The sequence below is a fragment of the Podarcis melisellensis genome (genome assembly GCF_964234715.1).
Source record: "Podarcis melisellensis genome assembly, chromosome: 1".
NCBI classification, from domain to species: domain Eukaryota; kingdom Metazoa; phylum Chordata; class Lepidosauria; order Squamata; family Lacertidae; genus Podarcis; species Podarcis melisellensis.
Genome location: NC_138528.1, coordinates 91,855,763 through 91,873,795, shown reverse-complemented (window position 1 = coordinate 91,873,795; position 18,033 = coordinate 91,855,763). Strand labels below are relative to the sequence as shown.

At 42.0% G+C, this 18,033-nt stretch overlaps 2 protein-coding genes across 2 annotated transcripts in view; one reads left to right on the top strand and one right to left on the bottom strand.

Annotated features, from left to right (window-relative positions):
- ITGB5 (integrin subunit beta 5) overlaps positions 1-18,033 on the top strand; it is a 75,952-nt gene that overhangs the window by 21,326 nt on the left and 36,593 nt on the right. Inside the window, exons 3-7 of the mRNA XM_081924961.1 lie at positions 2,025-2,229; positions 7,729-7,978; positions 12,596-12,764; positions 14,909-15,070; positions 17,505-17,600. Coding sequence (XP_081781087.1) covers positions 2,025-2,229; positions 7,729-7,978; positions 12,596-12,764; positions 14,909-15,070; positions 17,505-17,600 — 882 coding nt within the window. The remainder of the gene's footprint in view (positions 1-2,024; positions 2,230-7,728; positions 7,979-12,595; positions 12,765-14,908; positions 15,071-17,504; positions 17,601-18,033) is intronic.
- Positions 10,670-18,033, bottom strand: part of UMPS (uridine monophosphate synthetase) — a 54,287-nt gene continuing 46,923 nt past the window's right edge. The window contains exon 7 of the transcript XR_014171619.1: positions 10,670-11,931. The gene's annotated coding sequence lies outside the window, so the exon portion shown is untranslated. The remainder of the gene's footprint in view (positions 11,932-18,033) is intronic.

The window sequence follows — 18,033 nt, the reverse complement described above, 5'->3', positions numbered from 1 at the left end:
GCAACCCCAGAGTCAGCCACAACTGGACCTAATGGTCAGGGGCCCCTTTACCCTTTACCTAGAGATGTTGGACAGAATAAACGAGCAACAATAGAGTGGTTCGACCCAGATGCAGGTTTATTGCCTGGTAAGAACTGGGCCTCTGTTCTTTGCTGAGCATGACCTGATTTCCGGCTTGACCTTTCTTCTAACTAGTCCTTTAAAAAATCTCTACCAAGAATTGTGCAATTGCATACTTGTGATTGTGCTTGCTTGCAAATTTACTTATTCTGTTTTTTATGACACAGGCTTAGCTAGTGATTTGTGCATAGAAAGTTCAAATGAGGAAACTTTTTTAAAAAAATCATTGCGAAGTAGATAATGGGTATGTGTAGCAATAAGAAAGCCACAACTAGGTCAATATATACTTTGCCGATTTTGCAGTTTCAAGTCAAACTCCTTGCATTTGTAACTTGATAATTTGGAGGGATTTTTTCCTCTCTCCTCAAATTGGTGAAGAGTTTTCAACATCAAATATGCATGTGTGTGCCCACAAAAATGGTTTACGTGCTTTTGTTTTTTATTTTTGAGGGGTTTTTTATTATTGGACTAGAATATCACTGTTTGGAATGAGGCAAGATTTACATTTCACATACCAAATATAACTTCTGGCCAAAGTTCTTTTATTTCATTTTTACAGGAACTTGGATTCCTATGAAAGCTCCTGAATAGCAAGATGGACTGTTTAAGTAAACTCTAATATTTTTTAAATGTTTTGAAAAATGCTAAAAGAGCAGCACTTCTGGGGTTAAAGCCCATTGGGGAGGGGGGAACCTTTGTGAGCCAGAATCTCAGCACATTCTATGGCCTTCATACTAAGCCTTAATATTATCAGCTCCTTGTTTGTAATACGAGATAATGATGGTCTGCTTTACCGGAGTACAAAGATACTGGCTGTGAAAAGCTTTGAGTACCTAAAGAAAGCACTGTATAACTACTATTATGATTGCTATTAAACATGCAAAGGCAAAGAAACTGGTAGAAATTTGACAAGTATTAGCCAAGTTGTTAATGCACTTGCCTGCAATTGGAGTCAATACAGGAAGATATCTTACAAGTGAGCCAGACTACTGGTCCATCTAGCCTGGTATTATCTACTTGACAAAGGTTCTCCAAGGGCTTTCCCCAGCCCTGATTCCTGAGATCCCTTTAAATGATTAGTGTTCCTCAGTCCGATGGATATTCCTCCGCCAACACCAACATTCCTTTGAGAACAACAAGTTTGAATCGTCCATAGTGGGGAAAGGTTTGGGTCTGAAGCAAGAGAGTAACCATCTGTTTGTCATTCAGCTGCTCTGATCTCTTTCCATAATTGCAGAAATCTAAATCGTGGTGGTTTGTAGATTAAAAAATGACACACTGATTTTCCTGCCTACCTTGGCTTGCATTGTTTCTAATGCTTTAGTTCTTAGAATTGCTACCTTTCCATCATCCTGACGTGTCTGTAGAAACACACATGTGTATGTTCAAATCTGAAGAAACCCTGCCTTTCCATGAGGCAATGGTATTTAGGTGATACTCTAAGCATTTAAAAAGGGTTTGCCCATAAGAAAAAAATCCACCCCCACCCCCCAGTTTTGTTTAACATTTACCTTGATGTGTTCTGGGGAACATAGATGTTTGCTCACTATTCATAACAATTGGTGGGGCCAAATAATAATATTTCCCTGTTACAGATTTTGGAATTGTAGGTCTTCATTAGACTTGAACCATGTCAAACTGGAATCAGATTCCCGGTGGCTGATGAATGTTACTGGCTGACCTTGAACCAGTCAAATTCTGTCAGTCCAACCTAACTCATGGGTTGATTGTAAGTTGAAATGGAATAACCCCAAAGGTTGTTTTTATGAGCTTTCTGTGGGATTTACAGGATGAAAATTCCAATAATAAAAATATCTTCCCAGCTAGCTTTGTGTTGAATCATTACAATCCTTTGGGCAAACTGATTTTCTCACGCTGCATACTTCAATTTTGTTTCCTTGCAGGAATTTGGCAGCAAAAAATCCATCACTTCGAGGTGTGACTTCACTGAAAATCTAATAGCCAATGGTTGTGCGGGGCACTTTGAGAGTACAAAAAGCAGCATTAAAATAGTAAAGAACCTTCCTTTGAGCAGCAAGGGCTCTAGTGTGGCCAGTTTGGATGTTATTCAGATAATGCCACAAAAGATCTCACTAAATCTGCGGCCTGGTAAGTTAGCACCAAATGTCTGTAACCTGTATCGTTAATTTGCAAGCAACCTGGACACTATGGCAGGTGGTGCCTTCCAGCCAGTGTGGTGCCTTCCAGCTCCCATCAGCCCCAGCCAGCATGACTTATGTTCAAAGATAATGGGCACTGCAGTTCAACAAAAGTTGGAGGACACTGTGTTGGCTTCCTCTGCTCTATGGGTTGGCTCACATGCAGTACCAAACCATGGTTTGGAGATATGGGAGTAGGTCCTGTGCCTGTTGTTCCTGTTCCCCTGCTTTCTACTCATACAATCCAGTTTTTTAGTTAGTTGCTGGGTTTATTTATTGTTTATATATATTTACAGCATCTCTGCACCACCATATAATAACATACCAAGGGCTGCAATAAACCATAGTTTACCATTGCCTCAGGACCCTGTAATACATTATTGTAAGTAAGGATCAGACTCTGGGTTACAGGCATGCCACAATATTGAGAAAATCTCGTAATAGTCAAACCGCCCTTGTTTCCTCCCCTTCCTTTCTTGGAAATGAGCCTTCCCCAGCCCTGATGCACAACTGCAGTCTAAAACAGCTGGAGGGCAATGAGGTTGGGGAAGTGTGTTGTTGACTGAGAAACTCACCCACACTTCTGCTTGTACCACTACTTTTCCATGGGAAAACCTGCTGCTTACCACTGACTCAGAACAATTGTCAATTGGTTTTTCTGTGGCTTGATGTTTGTTCTGATTCGGCAGTAAACAACTGGTTTTCCTGGGGAAAAGTGGTGGAACAAACGAAGAGCTGCTTGGACCCGTGCTCTCAAGGCATGGGGCAAATGGAAGTGTGGGCACGCACTGGGTTCTCGATCATTAAAGTTTTATGAAACTGTTCCCATTTCCCCTTGAAATCCACCAGCTACTCATCTTCAGAAATTATTCCCATTGTATTATCTCTTGTCTTAACATGGTTAAGTGATTCACAGTCATCCCACCTTCCCTGTAAAGACAAGATGAGCTTTGACTGCACTGACTCGAGAGATGAACTTTTGATCCAAGAAGCAGAGTTTACCATATTATTGGCTTTCTGCCAAGATGAAAAAATAAAATGGAAAAATCAAGAATCTTGTTGTGGAAATAGTTTTGCAGAAAAGAGGCATTCATACAGTTTCAACGTTTGTGCAAAAATATTTAGCCTTTGATATTTGGTTGTTTTGTTTTCTAAAAAGGCCCTTTGTATTGAAGCTAAAGGCCATTATGAAAGACAGATTCACTAAACAATTGTGTACGTGCCTGGAATGTCTGTGTTGTGTTGTAGTCCAGGCAAATGTTTTCCCTTTCCATTCCTATCCTCCTCTGATAAGGAAAAGGTTTATTTGTTAAGGATTTTTGTGTGTGTGTGTGTTTTTTACTAATAATAAGGCTCTAGTATTCCTCTGATGAGAGCCCCAAGTTCATAAGGAATTCATAATACCCACACACTTAAAACTCACGAATTTTCCCAACATTAAAATTAATCACAGCACAAAACAAGAAAGTTCCATCACCCAAAGTGGAAACGCCTGTTAGTTTCACATAAATAGAGAGGGAACTATTGAAATTTGGTTACTGAGCGTTCTAGCTTGCAAAAGCCACCCTGAAAAATGGTTTTAATCTCCTCCTTCCAAAATTGCTGTCATTGTGCTCATTAATGGATCTCATGTAACAGCTCTGTAGTGTTCTCATCATGCACTTGACGGAAAGCAAAGTTGACATGCTTTCATGCTGGTGAAGCTGATAGGATGTTGACTCCCAGCAATGTCTGTTCCCTTTCTCTGGACCGGATAGAGCAGTATTCTCAGTGTAGACCCTACTCTGACTGCCAGTAGCTCCCAGCAGAGATCTTTCCTGCTCCACTACTTGAAAAAATTTAAACTAGAGATTGCTTTTTGAGAAGCTTTCTGTATGCAAAGTCTATTCGGTACCACTGAGCTTTGGGTGCATACCTTTTAATGGCTACGGTTTCTTGTAAGCTGTTTTCCCCAATGCAAATCCATTAATATAGCTGCCGCTGCTAAATGAGACACGGCAACAGATACACAAAACTGTATCCATGACCCTGCTTCTGTTTTGGACATCAGGTAGGCTGATCTAATCGACCTATGCAAATCCAGAGTGGATGCAGCTAGGAGCTGGTAATATATACAAGCCTAATACTGTAATGTGAATGTTGATTTTAAAGCTTTCTATTGATTGAAAGTTCACATTTGATTCAGGACAAGTTCACACATTCAGAATCTCCCTCCATGTGACACATTCCAATTGTCCTGGAGAGAATGCGTTTGCAAAGAGAAAATAGTTGCTGAATGGGAACAAGGCTCCCTTGTTTGCTAGCAGTTGCAGGGTGGAAAAAAGCTTTGCTAGAGCTGAGCCATCTGTCACATCAATCACTTCAGCAACAGTGAATCTTTAGGTTGCAGGTGAAATTCTTACTTTGGCAAGGGTGGGGGAAGCAAATCCTCTTTCAGAGCGTAATAAAATGAAATTACAGGGGCTGTGAAAGCAGTGGTAACAAAATGTGAAAAGTGTAGAAAAAATATGTACGCAGGAAAAGCACTTCTGTTTGTTTGTGTATATAAACTTTGCACATAACTTCACAGGGTTATAATGGTCTTTTACTGCAGAGGAAGCCAATGGCATATATTGTCCTAAGCCAGACCAGTCTTTCCATGCTCCTGCAGCTTCCCACTCTTAGGGACCTTGCTACTTTGACCTTTTAGCCCGTTGAGCCTTTTCTTCCTTGTCCCCCACCTCTCCATCACTGCATTATGCTCTCAAGCCATTGTCCAGCCACCCCACCTCCGTTTCTTTGCGTCCTGTTTCCTCCTCCTCTCCCTGAGCTGGAATCTGTCCTATCTCCATCTATTACCAATGATGGCTACAGACATTGTAATACAATCATATATATGTCACTGGAGAAAGGAAGTTGTACTGCTGTCAAAAAGAAGTTGTGCTAAATTACTCTGCTAGCCATGTGGAATTGCCATTTTTTGCAGGACCATTACCGTTGTTGATGTACATTCATCAGTTTGTTTTCAGTGATTTTATTGGATTTTAATGTTATATGACCGTATGGTTGTGACCTGCCCTGGGACCTTATGGAGAAGGGATTTCACTCTCAGGCAGTTCTTAAGAGGAAGCTGGATGATGCCCATCTACTGCTGGGTGTCCACAAATCTCTGCATACCTATGGGGCCAAAGTAGATTTAATCTTATTTCGCTAGGTTGTAAAGAGAGGAAGGATTATGTCTGCAAACCCTTGAAGCCATAACTTCCTAGCTGCATACCTGTGTTGTGCAGCTGTTACCAAAACATTATACAAGACGCAACAGGACATAATTGAGTGTTACAAGCAAGGCTTCCGTTTGCAAACAGCCCTTAGTGTAAGTGGTGGAGAAGCATTTATAAAATGAGCAGTTAGTAAATGAGACTGACTCTCTTTTGTTTCTACACCAAGCAAAATATATATTTCAATAAACAGGATTACTTCAATTGAGTGGCCTAGGAGTTGAGCTGCTTTCTACTTCCTTGACAGTCTGGAGGTGAAAATCTTGCTTGGGGTCTGCACTGGGTGGCTGGATCTAACTCACCCAGCTGTGAAAGAGAGCCTGATCTATTGAGCTAGAAATGTCATTTGATGTGACAGAATAGTGCTCCCAGGCAAAGCCTATTAGAACCAACCATTACGAGGCATCTGGATTTCAGTTTTCAAATGCTTATACTGTCTTTTCAATGGGAGGGGAGGAAAAGGTGGCAGGGGGATGCATGTTATAGTAGCCTATTAAAATATGTTGGATTTAACTTCAGTTTTTGTTTGAACCATTTGACGTAGCAACAGATGGTTCAGAGCAGAGCTTGACTCTACATTGATCATAGAAGTGCTGATATTCTCCTGTCCCCAACTAGCCCAGTTAACACAGGCACCCAAACCCTAGGAAAATCTAAGGCACATTGTTGAGCTGGGATACTGCAGGACCACATGGTCCTGTAATCACCAGTCCACATTCATTCCATTCCACTTAATTAAGAGAGAGAGAGAGAGAGAGAGAGAGAGAGAGAGAGAGAGGCGTTCGTACAGAGCCCCTGGTCGTTTCACGGACTATTGACCTGTACACCACTGCTTTATTTTTCCGCTGCCACCAAGCAGGTTTCTTCTGGTGAAATACTGAGTCTCAGTCTGGTTGTAAAGTCAACAACGAAGATTAAAGATTATTGAAGAACAAACAAGTTTTAAATATATTCAGAATGGTTTCTCAAACGCGCGCCCTTAACTAAGGCACTATCTCACACTGTCACACTATTAGGCACTATCTCACACTGTCACACTCTTCTCTCTCAGTTCTATCCCTGTCTCTCACTCTAGCTGTCACAACCAGTATGTTCGTCTTTTACTTTCTCTTTGTGGCTCTGACTCCTCTATCTCCCAATGGTAAAACCCCTGGGCTGAGCCTCAAAACCAGGTAGGCTCCGCCTCTGAGCTTTCTCATTGGTCAATCTGTATTAACCATTTCCATCCCCCTGTCCAAACAAAATCACAAGGAATGGGCAAACGCCACAGAGGGAGAGAGAGAAGGGCCCCTTCCATCAGCTTAATGGAAACATAATTCTATTTTGGTTCCTTTCTTCTCAGAACGCTCTCCATCTGCACCCATTCTGAGGGAGAGGCAAGGCGGCAGGGTCCCCTCCATTGTTTTAGACAGTGGATGGCACCAGCTGTGGTACATGAATTTGCTTATTTTTTTTCTTCCTTTCTGGTTCCCTTTCTCTTTAGTATTGCATCTGTTTGATTTTAATCCATTATTATTGCAGTGAACTAGCTTGAGTGCATTGGTAAACAAAAAAAATAAAAAATGAAATGGCTCCCAGCCAGTAGCTGCAAGTCTCGCAACTGGGAAATATTTTTGTGGCTTGGCTGTCTGCATGGATGCAAGCCTAAAGAGCAGCCACATCAGAGTAGCGCTGCAGGGTTATTGTTGTGGCCCTGATATCACCTGCTGATGGAACAGACTCCCTCGGAAGGTGGTGGACTCCTTCATTGGACGTTCTTAAGCAGAGGTTCGATGGCCAACTGCCATGGATGTTTTAGAGATTCCTGCTTTGCAGGGGGTTGGACCAGAAGACCCTCAGGGTACCTTCCAACGCTTCAATTCTACGGTTCTAACTTGAGTAATTGCTTCAGTTGCTCCCCCTTGCAATTGCCAGGCTTCTACTGAAGCCTTAATGGAAGGGCTCTCTTACAGATTTTACAAAAAGGAAAGTATGCTGTCTGGATTTTGGCATGTTATATCAATTACATGTTGCAACAGGAAACTTTGTGAAGAAGTATTCATATTTCAGGCATGAATCTGTGGCTATTTCTGGTAACAGTTAAGGGGGTGATTTTTCACCGCCAGCTGAGTGAATGCAAAAGGCAAAGAAAGGAAACAACTGGCTTGCCTTTTGCTTGTCATTAACCTGCCACAAACCTGCTGCTTCCACAGGTGATCCAACGCCTTTCCATGTGCATGTCCGGCAGGTAGAGGACTACCCTGTGGACCTGTATTATTTGATGGACCTTTCCCTCTCCATGAAGGATGATTTGGACAACATCCGGAATCTGGGAACCACGCTGGCTGAAGAGATGGGGAAACTCACCAGCAATTTCCGCCTTGGGTTTGGCTCTTTCGTGGACAAAAACATTTCTCCCTTTTCTTACACAGCACCTAGATACCAGAACAACCCTTGCACTGGGTAAGCAAAGGGCCAGCAGCTGCTGCAGTTGTTGCTTTGGCACTGAATGTGCAAGAACATAAGATTTCTTTCCTATTGAGCAGAGCAAGCTAGAACCTGCAGCAGCATCCCATGGCTGCAGGGAAGGGCTTGCAAGACCTCACAGCTTGCAGGATCATTAAAAAGTAGACACCTCACATTTGAAAAAACAGGTCTATTTAGAATTTTGTGTAGGATCATGATATCTGCAATGCAGTGTTTTTATATTCCTTTTAAAAAATATATGTTCTAAACTGTGCAGATATAAATACATTTGGGAAGTGGAAACTTTGGTCCTTGGGTTTTTGAAAATATTATTCTTTATATTCTTGGCCTATGCGTTTGTGTATGTAAAATTAGGGCAGTGGCCAGGATCCAAAGGCCCATTCAGTCTAGTGCTTTGCATAGGATTTTCTTGGCTGGAAGTCCCCTCTGACTGCATGGCAGAAGACCAGGCCTGCATAGATGAGTGACTCACCAAGCTAAACTGGGTCCATCTACTATTTGTTGTGGCTTGACAACTTCCTGGGTTTTTTTACAGGTCCCAGAAAGGCAGCAAAACCAAGCATTGCGAGTCCCTTCTATACTGGAGGGCTGCAGTTGTGTTAGTGGGTCCCAGATTGTGTGGGCCTGCAAAACACCTGCAAGCAACTCAAAGGGGAATGGGTGGTTTGCAAAAGTAGTTGATACATGGTGAGTGGTGTCTGCCAAAGAATAAAAGTTCAACAAACCTGAACTCACCAAATGATCACAAGCCTTTGAGCTACGCAGCTGAAAGTAGTTCTTTGGATCCCAGCTAGTATAACTTGCAGGGATGTTTGGGGCAGTTAACAACTACTTTTTTTCCTGGAGCAATCTCCAGGATTTCAAATAAGTGCTTAGTGGTGGCAAATCTATTTGGTATGAAGCCAGTGGTTCCTGATAATTTAGCAACTCTCCTGTGGCTTTTAGAAGGAAAAGTTTTAAGAGATTTTAAAGCTCTGTTGATAACACACTTTCGGAGATTTTTCTAACCCTAACCCTAATATTCAGGTGTAGGTGCTCCTGCAGGCAAAATCATTTACTTTAAAAGGAGAGCTTATACGAAAAAGAGAGAAGCTGGAGGCTCACTCAAGTCCCCTCCACACATACTGCATTTACACACCTCTTTCCCATCACACCAATCGCACTCCTGGCACAGCCAGAATGCACATTTGTGTGCAGATTGTTTTTGAGTGGATGTGTTGCATCCAAAACAAATAAATTATTTTATGCATATGTATTTTTCACCAGTCTCGGCAGCCTTGCTTGCATTTTGCTTTACCCCAGGGGTCAGCAAACTTTTTCAGCAGGGGGCCGGTCCACTGTCCCTCAGACCTTGTGGAGGGCCCAACAATATTTTGAAGAAAAAAATGAACAAATTCCTATGCCCCACAAATAACCCAGAGATGCATTTTAAATAAAAGGACACATTCTACTCATGTAAAAACACATTGATTCCTGGACCATCCGCGGGCTGGATTGAGAGGACAATTGGACCAGATCCGGCCCATGGGCCTTAATTTGCCTACCCATGCTCTACCCCAAATTGAATTTGTACAGCAATTTATAGATTTTTGGGCAGCATCATTGTGGTGAAGGGGGTAACAGGGTTGCTATTGGTGAGGAACATGTGCTGAAGCATTGAAAAGTCCCTCAGCTATGCAAGTATTGTTCCTGAATCTAAATCCATGAAAAGTAGAACCTTTCTTCTTTTAAAGCAGGAGTCTTCTGTAGTGTCCATTGCACGCATGCATATTAGTTTTAAAATACAGCGCTCCCTGAAAGTTGCAGCCTAATCCTATGCATGGTAACTCTGAAGCAAGTCTCGCTGAGTTCAGTGGGGCTTACTCTCAAGTAAGTACCTGTAAGGACTGCAGACTTAGGAGCAACCTAACTCCATGTTCCTCTTTTCAAAGCATTCCCACATCTGGAACCCCTGTTATCTTCTATCCAGTGTCAGTAACCTTGGGCATGAGGGAATCCACCAAACTGCTGAAATTAAACTGGCAGTCAATGAATGCTTGGCTCTGGACATGAGCCTTTTCGCTCTGACGGTTGCCTCGTGTCAGCCAGTCGAGGCCTATTATGCACGACATCATGCTCACCTGCAATACAAAGCTCCAGGGATACTGGATACTACTGTTTCTTCTCTGGCTTATGTATCCCTGCAGTCTGTGTGCTCATTCCATCTATGCAGTCATTGTTTGCCATTCACATCACCTTTGTAGGGAGGGAAGTGATGTGAATCAGGGCTCCTAATAGCCCCGAGTGTTCTAAATCGGGCAGGCAGCTTCCACAAGTAGAAGAAGCTCCTCACTTTAGCATTTGGCTCTCCAGTTCATGGAAGGCTGAGATCAGAGAAAGGGATGTGTTGGAGGGTGTGAGGCGTCTCAGTGGGCCACTGATTTGTGCGACTTGTCATTGCTTGTAGACTGTGAACACCTGAATTAGGCTGATAACCGTGTGAAAAAAGGAGAATGAAACCACAAAATTGTGGAAGAGAACTGGAAAGTGAACCACTATTTGTAGACAAAATCTCCTGCACTCTAACAATATTTTTGGGTGTGTAATTAGTGCAAACTGTTCTGTGCTAGGAAGACAGAACAAGAAAAGCACTTCAACCCCAAAGTGACAGCAGGGTTTTCAGCAAATTTACAAGGAAGGCAAAATACCAAACATATGTATGTCCTTCTCTAATGTAACTTACCATGGTTACAGAGCCTGTTTAATCACACCCACTCAAGGCCACATTTTCATAACCTACTAGAAAAGTCAGTATCTTTGTCCTGGTGGAGATACAATGCTGACTCTCTGTATACTCTTCTTTGGAATCAGGAGTTTCTCAAATCAGGAGACAGGCAGTTCTTCCTTCACCTCTCTCCCCCCAACCCCCTCTGCTGCTGTTAATTACCAGTGTCCCTTTTTCTTGCTTCCCTAATTTATGGTTCAACATAAAGTGGTTTCCAACATTAAGTGGTTTTCAGTTTAAGCATGATTTGATACCAGATCTGAAATCTGGTTGGCGGATGATTTGGCAGTGACCTGAAACCAGGGGTTACTTTCAGTGCAGATGTAATGTTAAAATTATGATTAAGACTGGTAAGAGAAGGGGAGAAGAGGGTATGTTTATTTGGTTGGAGGATGGTTTCTGCTTGCAAACCACAGTCCCGTCTGCAGTATATGTTTAAAGCAGTATCATACCACTTTAAACATTCATGGCTTCCCCCAAAGAATTCTGGGCTGTAGTTTGCTAGGGGTGCTGTGACTTGTTAGGAGACACCTCTACACCCTTCACAGAGCTCTGTTTTCCAGACTGGTTTAGCCTCAGTTAATACAACCCCTGGTATGTAGCATATATGACTACTGAGAATAAAGAGAAGAGAACAAGCTTATTGAGGTTCTGTGTTGTTTATGATGGCCAATTTGCCAAAGCCTCCACCCCAACTTAACACTGACATAAGATCTCTGCTAAGCTTCAAATCACAGAGTATTAGCTAAGTGAACTAGAAGCTGCTAAGCTTCTAGGGACTCCTGTTCATGATTATAAGAGAAAGTAGCATGATTAAAATGAAATTATTCTCCTGAAACCATAGAACTAGTGAAAGCAAACCAAATAAGTCCTTTTCAAATGGGATAGTTGTTTTTCAGTTTCTGAAGTGGGGAGACTCGAGAGACTTGCTTCACTCTAGCACATACCATGCGGAGAAATGAGCTTGTCAGTTCGACCACATGAGAACATAAAGCAGTCATGTAAATGCAATACAGAGTGACAGAGACTGAAAACAGAATTTTCCAGCATTCCTTCCATCTGTTCCACAGCTTTCAGCAGCAGCAGCAGCCGTTGTTCATCATGACCAGTTCAGGCCCCTCTTCTTCCCTGGTGGGCTTCTCACATTGCCGAGGTGATAGTGACACTATGACAAGGAGGGGGAAAATAATAATTTTTTAAAATCTGTAGGGCTCTTTTGCATACACATTATGAGCACCTGATATAGCCCCAATGGAATTGCAGGCCAGTTTCTCTCCTATTCCTGTAAATTACATGCACTCAAATATTTATGTATCTATTACAATTCTTTATTTCCCATCTTTCGGAATATAAATATTTCCAAGGTTGCTTCCAATTAAATTTATGTATTTTAAAAATACAATAAACATTGTTTAACTACTTGAAAAGTCATCAGGATCCTCCCCACAGGGCAACTGATGGAATATTGCCCTCTTGGGGTAGGTTGGAAGGGACAGTCCAACTGGAGCAGGCCTAAGGCTTGCCTGCTTCTTTCCTGGTTATTGCCCAAATCTCAATCCTGAACAACAGCCAGTACCAAGTTTACTCAGAAGGAAGTCTCTATAGAGACTCTTGTCTGGGGCATATTCAGTTTCAAAATTAAGTTCCTCATTTCCAGTGTCACTATATTGCACATTATTCAGAATCTGAGTAATTTTTCAAGCCAGAAAGTTGCTCTGAATTTGCATTCTTGATCAGCTTTAGTAGGTATGAAGTGCGACGCAAACTCTGGTGTTACTATCTTACTGTGCAGACAAATGACTCACAATGATGTTTCATTTCTTTTCTAGTTACAAGTTATTTCCCAGTTGCGTCCCATCCTTTGGATTTCGCCACCTTTTGTCCCTCACGGATAAAGTTGACCGGTTTAATGAAGAGGTTCAGAAACAGAAGGTTTCCCGCAATAGGGATGCCCCAGAAGGTGGCTTTGACGCAATCTTGCAGGCTGCTGTGTGTGAGGTGAGTAACTTCTGGCAGATTGTGAATGGTTGACAGTGGTACCTTGGTTTACATCCACAATTCGTTCCGGACGTCCGGTTGTAAACCAAACAGGTTGTAACCCAAGGCGCACTTTTGCCAATGGGGCCTCCCCCCCCAAAATGGGTTGTAATCTTTTAAAAAAAGGGACATGCACTTCCGGGTTTGACATGGTTGTAATCCAAAACGGTTGTAATCCAAAGCGGTTGCAAACCAAGGTACCACTGTATCTGCCATTCCTTGTAGCCTGTAGGGGTTGCAGGTATTGGAGATGGGAAGTTAATTGATTGTTTGTGGTGAGAACATACTTTAAAAAATGGCACTGATAAATGAATTCTCAGAATATCTTTGTGCGCCATGTGGAATTTGTACTTTTTAGGTTACCTGGGGAAATTATACATCTCTATAGTGAGATTTGTGACTTGGGACTTGTGCATCTCACCACAGTGTGTATGTGCTAGTTTGCCCTTTCGAAGCACAAAAAGAAAGGGTCTGGCACATTTGTGTGCCCCTGTATCTGTCGGGTGGCACTATCCCTAGTATATGTCTCCATCTGAAGAAAAATTGCAGTGCCATTGTTACTTGTCCCTTTGGCTGGCCGTTCCATCAGTGGCATTCCTTGCCAGTAGATCCTAAATATGCCTCTTGTTTATGAACAATGACTGCATTTGACACTGGGATTTGGGTGCAGCATTTGTAGTAAAATACTTTTCATGTCCTTTTTTGCCTTTGTATATTAGCAAGGTATATGGCATGACTGCCTATTTTAAGAATCTGTTGATACTATTTTTGGATAGGTTGCATCTATCTGACAGAGCTTCAGTTTCTGCTGCTTGTTTTCCTTTTATATATATATATAAAACCCATAGATTCTGTGCGGATCAAAACACAGCCTGCTTCTTAAATGTGCAGGCACAGTTGCCTCTCGTCAGCTGCCTTGGCAAAAGTTCCACTCTTGGCAGAAAGACAATTTTTATTCAAACTGCTGTCAGCATAATAAAAGGATAATATGTTTGTCACTTCCCTGGAGGGGGGAGTTATTTCCTGTGTTCAGCAGGGAACACTAAAGACAGCATTGGTTTTTTTACACCTGCTGCTGCTAATAATGTCTCATATGGCTTTTTAAATTTTATTTCTTCACACCTTTTTTTCGCTGTTCTGAAAATTGAGCTGCTTTCCTAAGTTTCGGGAGCAAATATAAAATGCATGCCACTTTTTATGATTCTAGAGTTGGGAACTGCAATAGAATATCCCCCCCCCCCCCGGAGGAACAATTGCATGATTAGTAAACTCTTACAGGACTTGAGGTCAGCAAATCTGATTTTCCAAGTTGACGAAGTCTATGTTAACCTCAAAGGAGGCGCAACTTTCCTAAACTAATATATCCCCTTGGAAAATGCAGTTAGTTGCTGCAGTGCATAAATGGCATCTTATATTTTGCTTTGGCCTGCCCTTTGCAGCATTTGATCTTTTGGATATTTCCTTCAAATAAGCAGGTCTCACAGGCTACTGGGGTACTGTACCTGTTTCACAGCCGATGTGGCATCTTGCTGGACCTGGAGGTCATGCTGTCAGCTACTGACTGCGACATGTATGTTGACCACTGAAACGTCATTGTGCATGAATGCCTAGAGCAACCATTTGCCCGTTTTAGGCAGGAGTCAGTTGTTTAAGAGGGTTTCCTATCAAAAGGATGATGCCTAATTCCACTGAGATGAATATTTGGAGGACTGGGTTTCCATATCTCCCTACCAGTGGCAGGAAGAGCATATTTTAATTGCTGCAGATAATGTCATGCACAGATTATGCTGTGCATTCCAAGTTACTCACCAGGGACTGAATTTGCACATTTTTACTTACAATTCTGCTTCGTTTATTACAATACATGCATGAGAATTTCTGGTTACAGAATTTGAAGGTTATGGTTATAATTCTGCTCTGTTTTTATTGTTTTCCTGTGGCTTTGTTTCTGTTCACAGCTCTTTTACAAAATAGTTTTATCTGTGTTATTGATGATACCTAAGCAATTCCTATCTCCTGATGCAATGGCTTTGTGCAGAAAGAAACTGTCTGTTGGCATGAGCAAAGGCTGACGGGTTTCTTCTTTTGCCTTGACTTCAATGTAGAAGGAGATTGGATGGCGGAAGGAGGCTTCTCACTTGTTGGTGTTCACTACGGATGATGTCCCACACATAGCACTGGATGGGAAGCTGGGTGGATTGGTGCAGCCACATGATGGGCAGTGTCACCTGAATGAGGCCAATGAATACACCGCTTCCAATCAACTGGTGAGAATGCATAGCAATGAAATGGATGTGTAAAATGTCTGGTTATCATTCTAAGCGTCTCTTGAATGCCACAATGTTGTTTTGACTTCACATTTGGATGATTAAACAGTTTTAAAAACACATTCCCTTGTGTCTCCGGAGCCCTGCATGAGGCAAAATAGTGTATATAAAAGCTGCTACATGGAGTCCCTTGCTTCATTCCAACTCTTTCCTCAATGTTTTGTGAGGTAAACAGCTGTTCCTTATCAGTGTTCTGTATCACTGATCCTTGTTGCGTTTCATTTCAGGATGGAACAACTTCTTACCCCCAAACCCTTAACTGCTGTTTAAAGACGGTGGTTATGTGAATGTCTCACAACTTACTGCGTCTCAGTGCAACTTGTTGTGTCTCCATTATGCTTTCAGCAGCAGCCATGTGTTTCAGCTTCTGTTTGCCCCTTACTAGCTAAGTGCTGTCTTTCCATTTATTTGTATCGGTATATAAATAAAATATTGGTAATCAAAGGACAAGGTACACCTTGATTTGAAACTTCGAATTCAGTAGAGATGTCTGCAGATAACTGTTTTCCTCCTTCGGCTTTTCTGGATGAAGAGCCGCTTTGTTCTCGCATAGCTGTTGGGTTGTTTTTCTGCAGGCCAGGCAAATTGCAAATCTTAATTATTATTGTGCCCATTAATGAGCATGTAATGTTATCCTCCCTCCATGTTGAATGTGTTCCTATCTTGCTGTCTTTGGACAATGGGCTTGAATCCTTCCACAGGACATTTCTTTGTTTTCCTGAGTAAACAAAGTCAGTAAATATACATATTCATTGGCCATTTCGAGAATTTGTGTACTAGCCTAGAAATCACATGAAAATCTATTCTGCCAGCATAGTATTGGAAGAATGTCAGCGTGGTTCACAATGGAAGGCCTGGATACAAATTCCTGCTCCCAACAGAGACTTGGCTGGATGGCCTTGGTTGGTCATCAGTTTCTCCATCTGTAAAATGGGAACATTACTGGCCGGTCCACACTGGACAGGCTGGAAGTAGTGAAAAGTTTGGCATGTCTAATTTCCATTGAAATGGATAGTACTAATGTGCATAGATAAAAACTTAAAGCTGCAATTCTAAACTCCCAGGTGAATGAGCTTCATGGAATACATGTCTTGTTAATTTCTGTGGGATTCAGATGGCACTAAAGATTAGGTATTCAGAATTGTCTGTACAAATTATTCAGCGTCTTGCCTATAATTTTATATGCAACAAGAAGTGGAGGGTATAAACAGTATTCTTAATAGCGCATTCATACTAAGCTTTGCTCTGAGCTGGAGGTGATGGATACAAGGCCTAAACAGAGTGGATTCCTATTATCAGAACTCTCTTCTTTGCTCCAAATGTGTGATGTGAGAGAGGTTTTCCTCCACTTGTTTATACTGGGGCAAGATGCTGCCTTCTCCTGCTGTTACTTCACTGCCATTGGTATGGGTAATGGGGGGGGTGCTGGAAGGGAGAGATCCACTAGTTTATATCTTCTTTTGAGAGTGCAGAGAATGGTCTGAGAATACATAATGTAGGCACATGGTCTTAGCCTGGATGGGAGGTCATGATGGCTCAGTACAAGCTATGTAGAACTTCCTGAGAAGAGGTTTTAGGATGTAATGAAAAAGGGTAAAGAGAACGGCTGACCCCATAATTGGTGGGGAATTGGGCAGCATGCCTATTTATTCGTTTCTTGGCTGACTTAATGCGACTAATTTGCTTGGAAACTAGTTAAGTGATGAAGTGTCCACTATACCATATAGGCCTTCCTGGGTATTAAGCTCTACAGGGGAGGCCTTCTTGGTAGTGGCTCCCTGATTATGAAATTCGTCACCCCACTGATTCTTTTGAGTTTTCAGTGCTAGAGGAAGGCACATTTCTTCATGTATGCCATTGTTGAGTTGTTACCTATCAAGTTTTAACTTAACTTGCCCTGCTCTTGTTTTTGTTTTGTTTTACTGTAATAAAAGCACTTGAATTTTATTGCTGCCTATTTTGGGTAATTGCCCTGGCAATTCTCTGTAATTTACCTCTATAACAACAACCCTGTGAATTGGCCTAGTTTTCACGTGATCATAATGAGTGCACTTAACTGATGGCAAACCAGGAATACAGCTTTAGTTTGGACGGGCCAAAGAGTTCCATTCCTTGACACACGGATGCCGTAATATGAAATAGGTCTTAAAGTACATCCATGGTGTGGAAATCTCTTATTTGCAGATGTGTGTGCTTAGCTATAATTGTATACGCTTGGAGTCTTTTAAAGCACAGTTCTATGCATATCTACTCAGAAGGAAGCCCTGTTAACTTCAATGAAACTTACTCGCAGGCAAATAGGATTAAAGTTGCAAAGCAGTTATAATTCATTTTCTTGGTCTTCACTGGTCTCTCTTTCTTTATCTTTTTCTAGGATTATCCTTCTCTTGCTCTTCTTGCAGAGAAACTAGCTGAGAACAATATACACCTAATTTTTGCAGTGACGAAAAGTCACTATGTTCTTTATAAGGTAAGTGTTAGGCGCAAAGAGGAAGGAACTGATTTCCTGTTTGAAACCTGCTGGAAAGTGAAGGGGGAAGTCAGTAGAGTCAGAGTGGGCCTTGAAAGTCACCCCATTCCAGGGGTGGATAATCTTTTATGAAGGTTGCATTGCCCCATTGTAGCTCCTCCAGGGGTTTCATGCCAAGGTGGATGTGGGCCACACTCTCATGCAGGCACACACAAACACATGCAGGAATATGGCATATTTTCACACATGCAGCACACTGGGAGCTCTCAATTGCAGATTTGTGCACTGTTTTTGGAACTTCCCCATCCTTGCCCCAATCTTGAGAAGCTTGAAAGGACTCTTTCAGGTCTGATTAAGATTGCAAGGCGGCAGTTTTGCCACTGGAGTTCTGGGGTGAGAGGAGTGTTAAGACTTCTATTACTTCAGAGGAAGG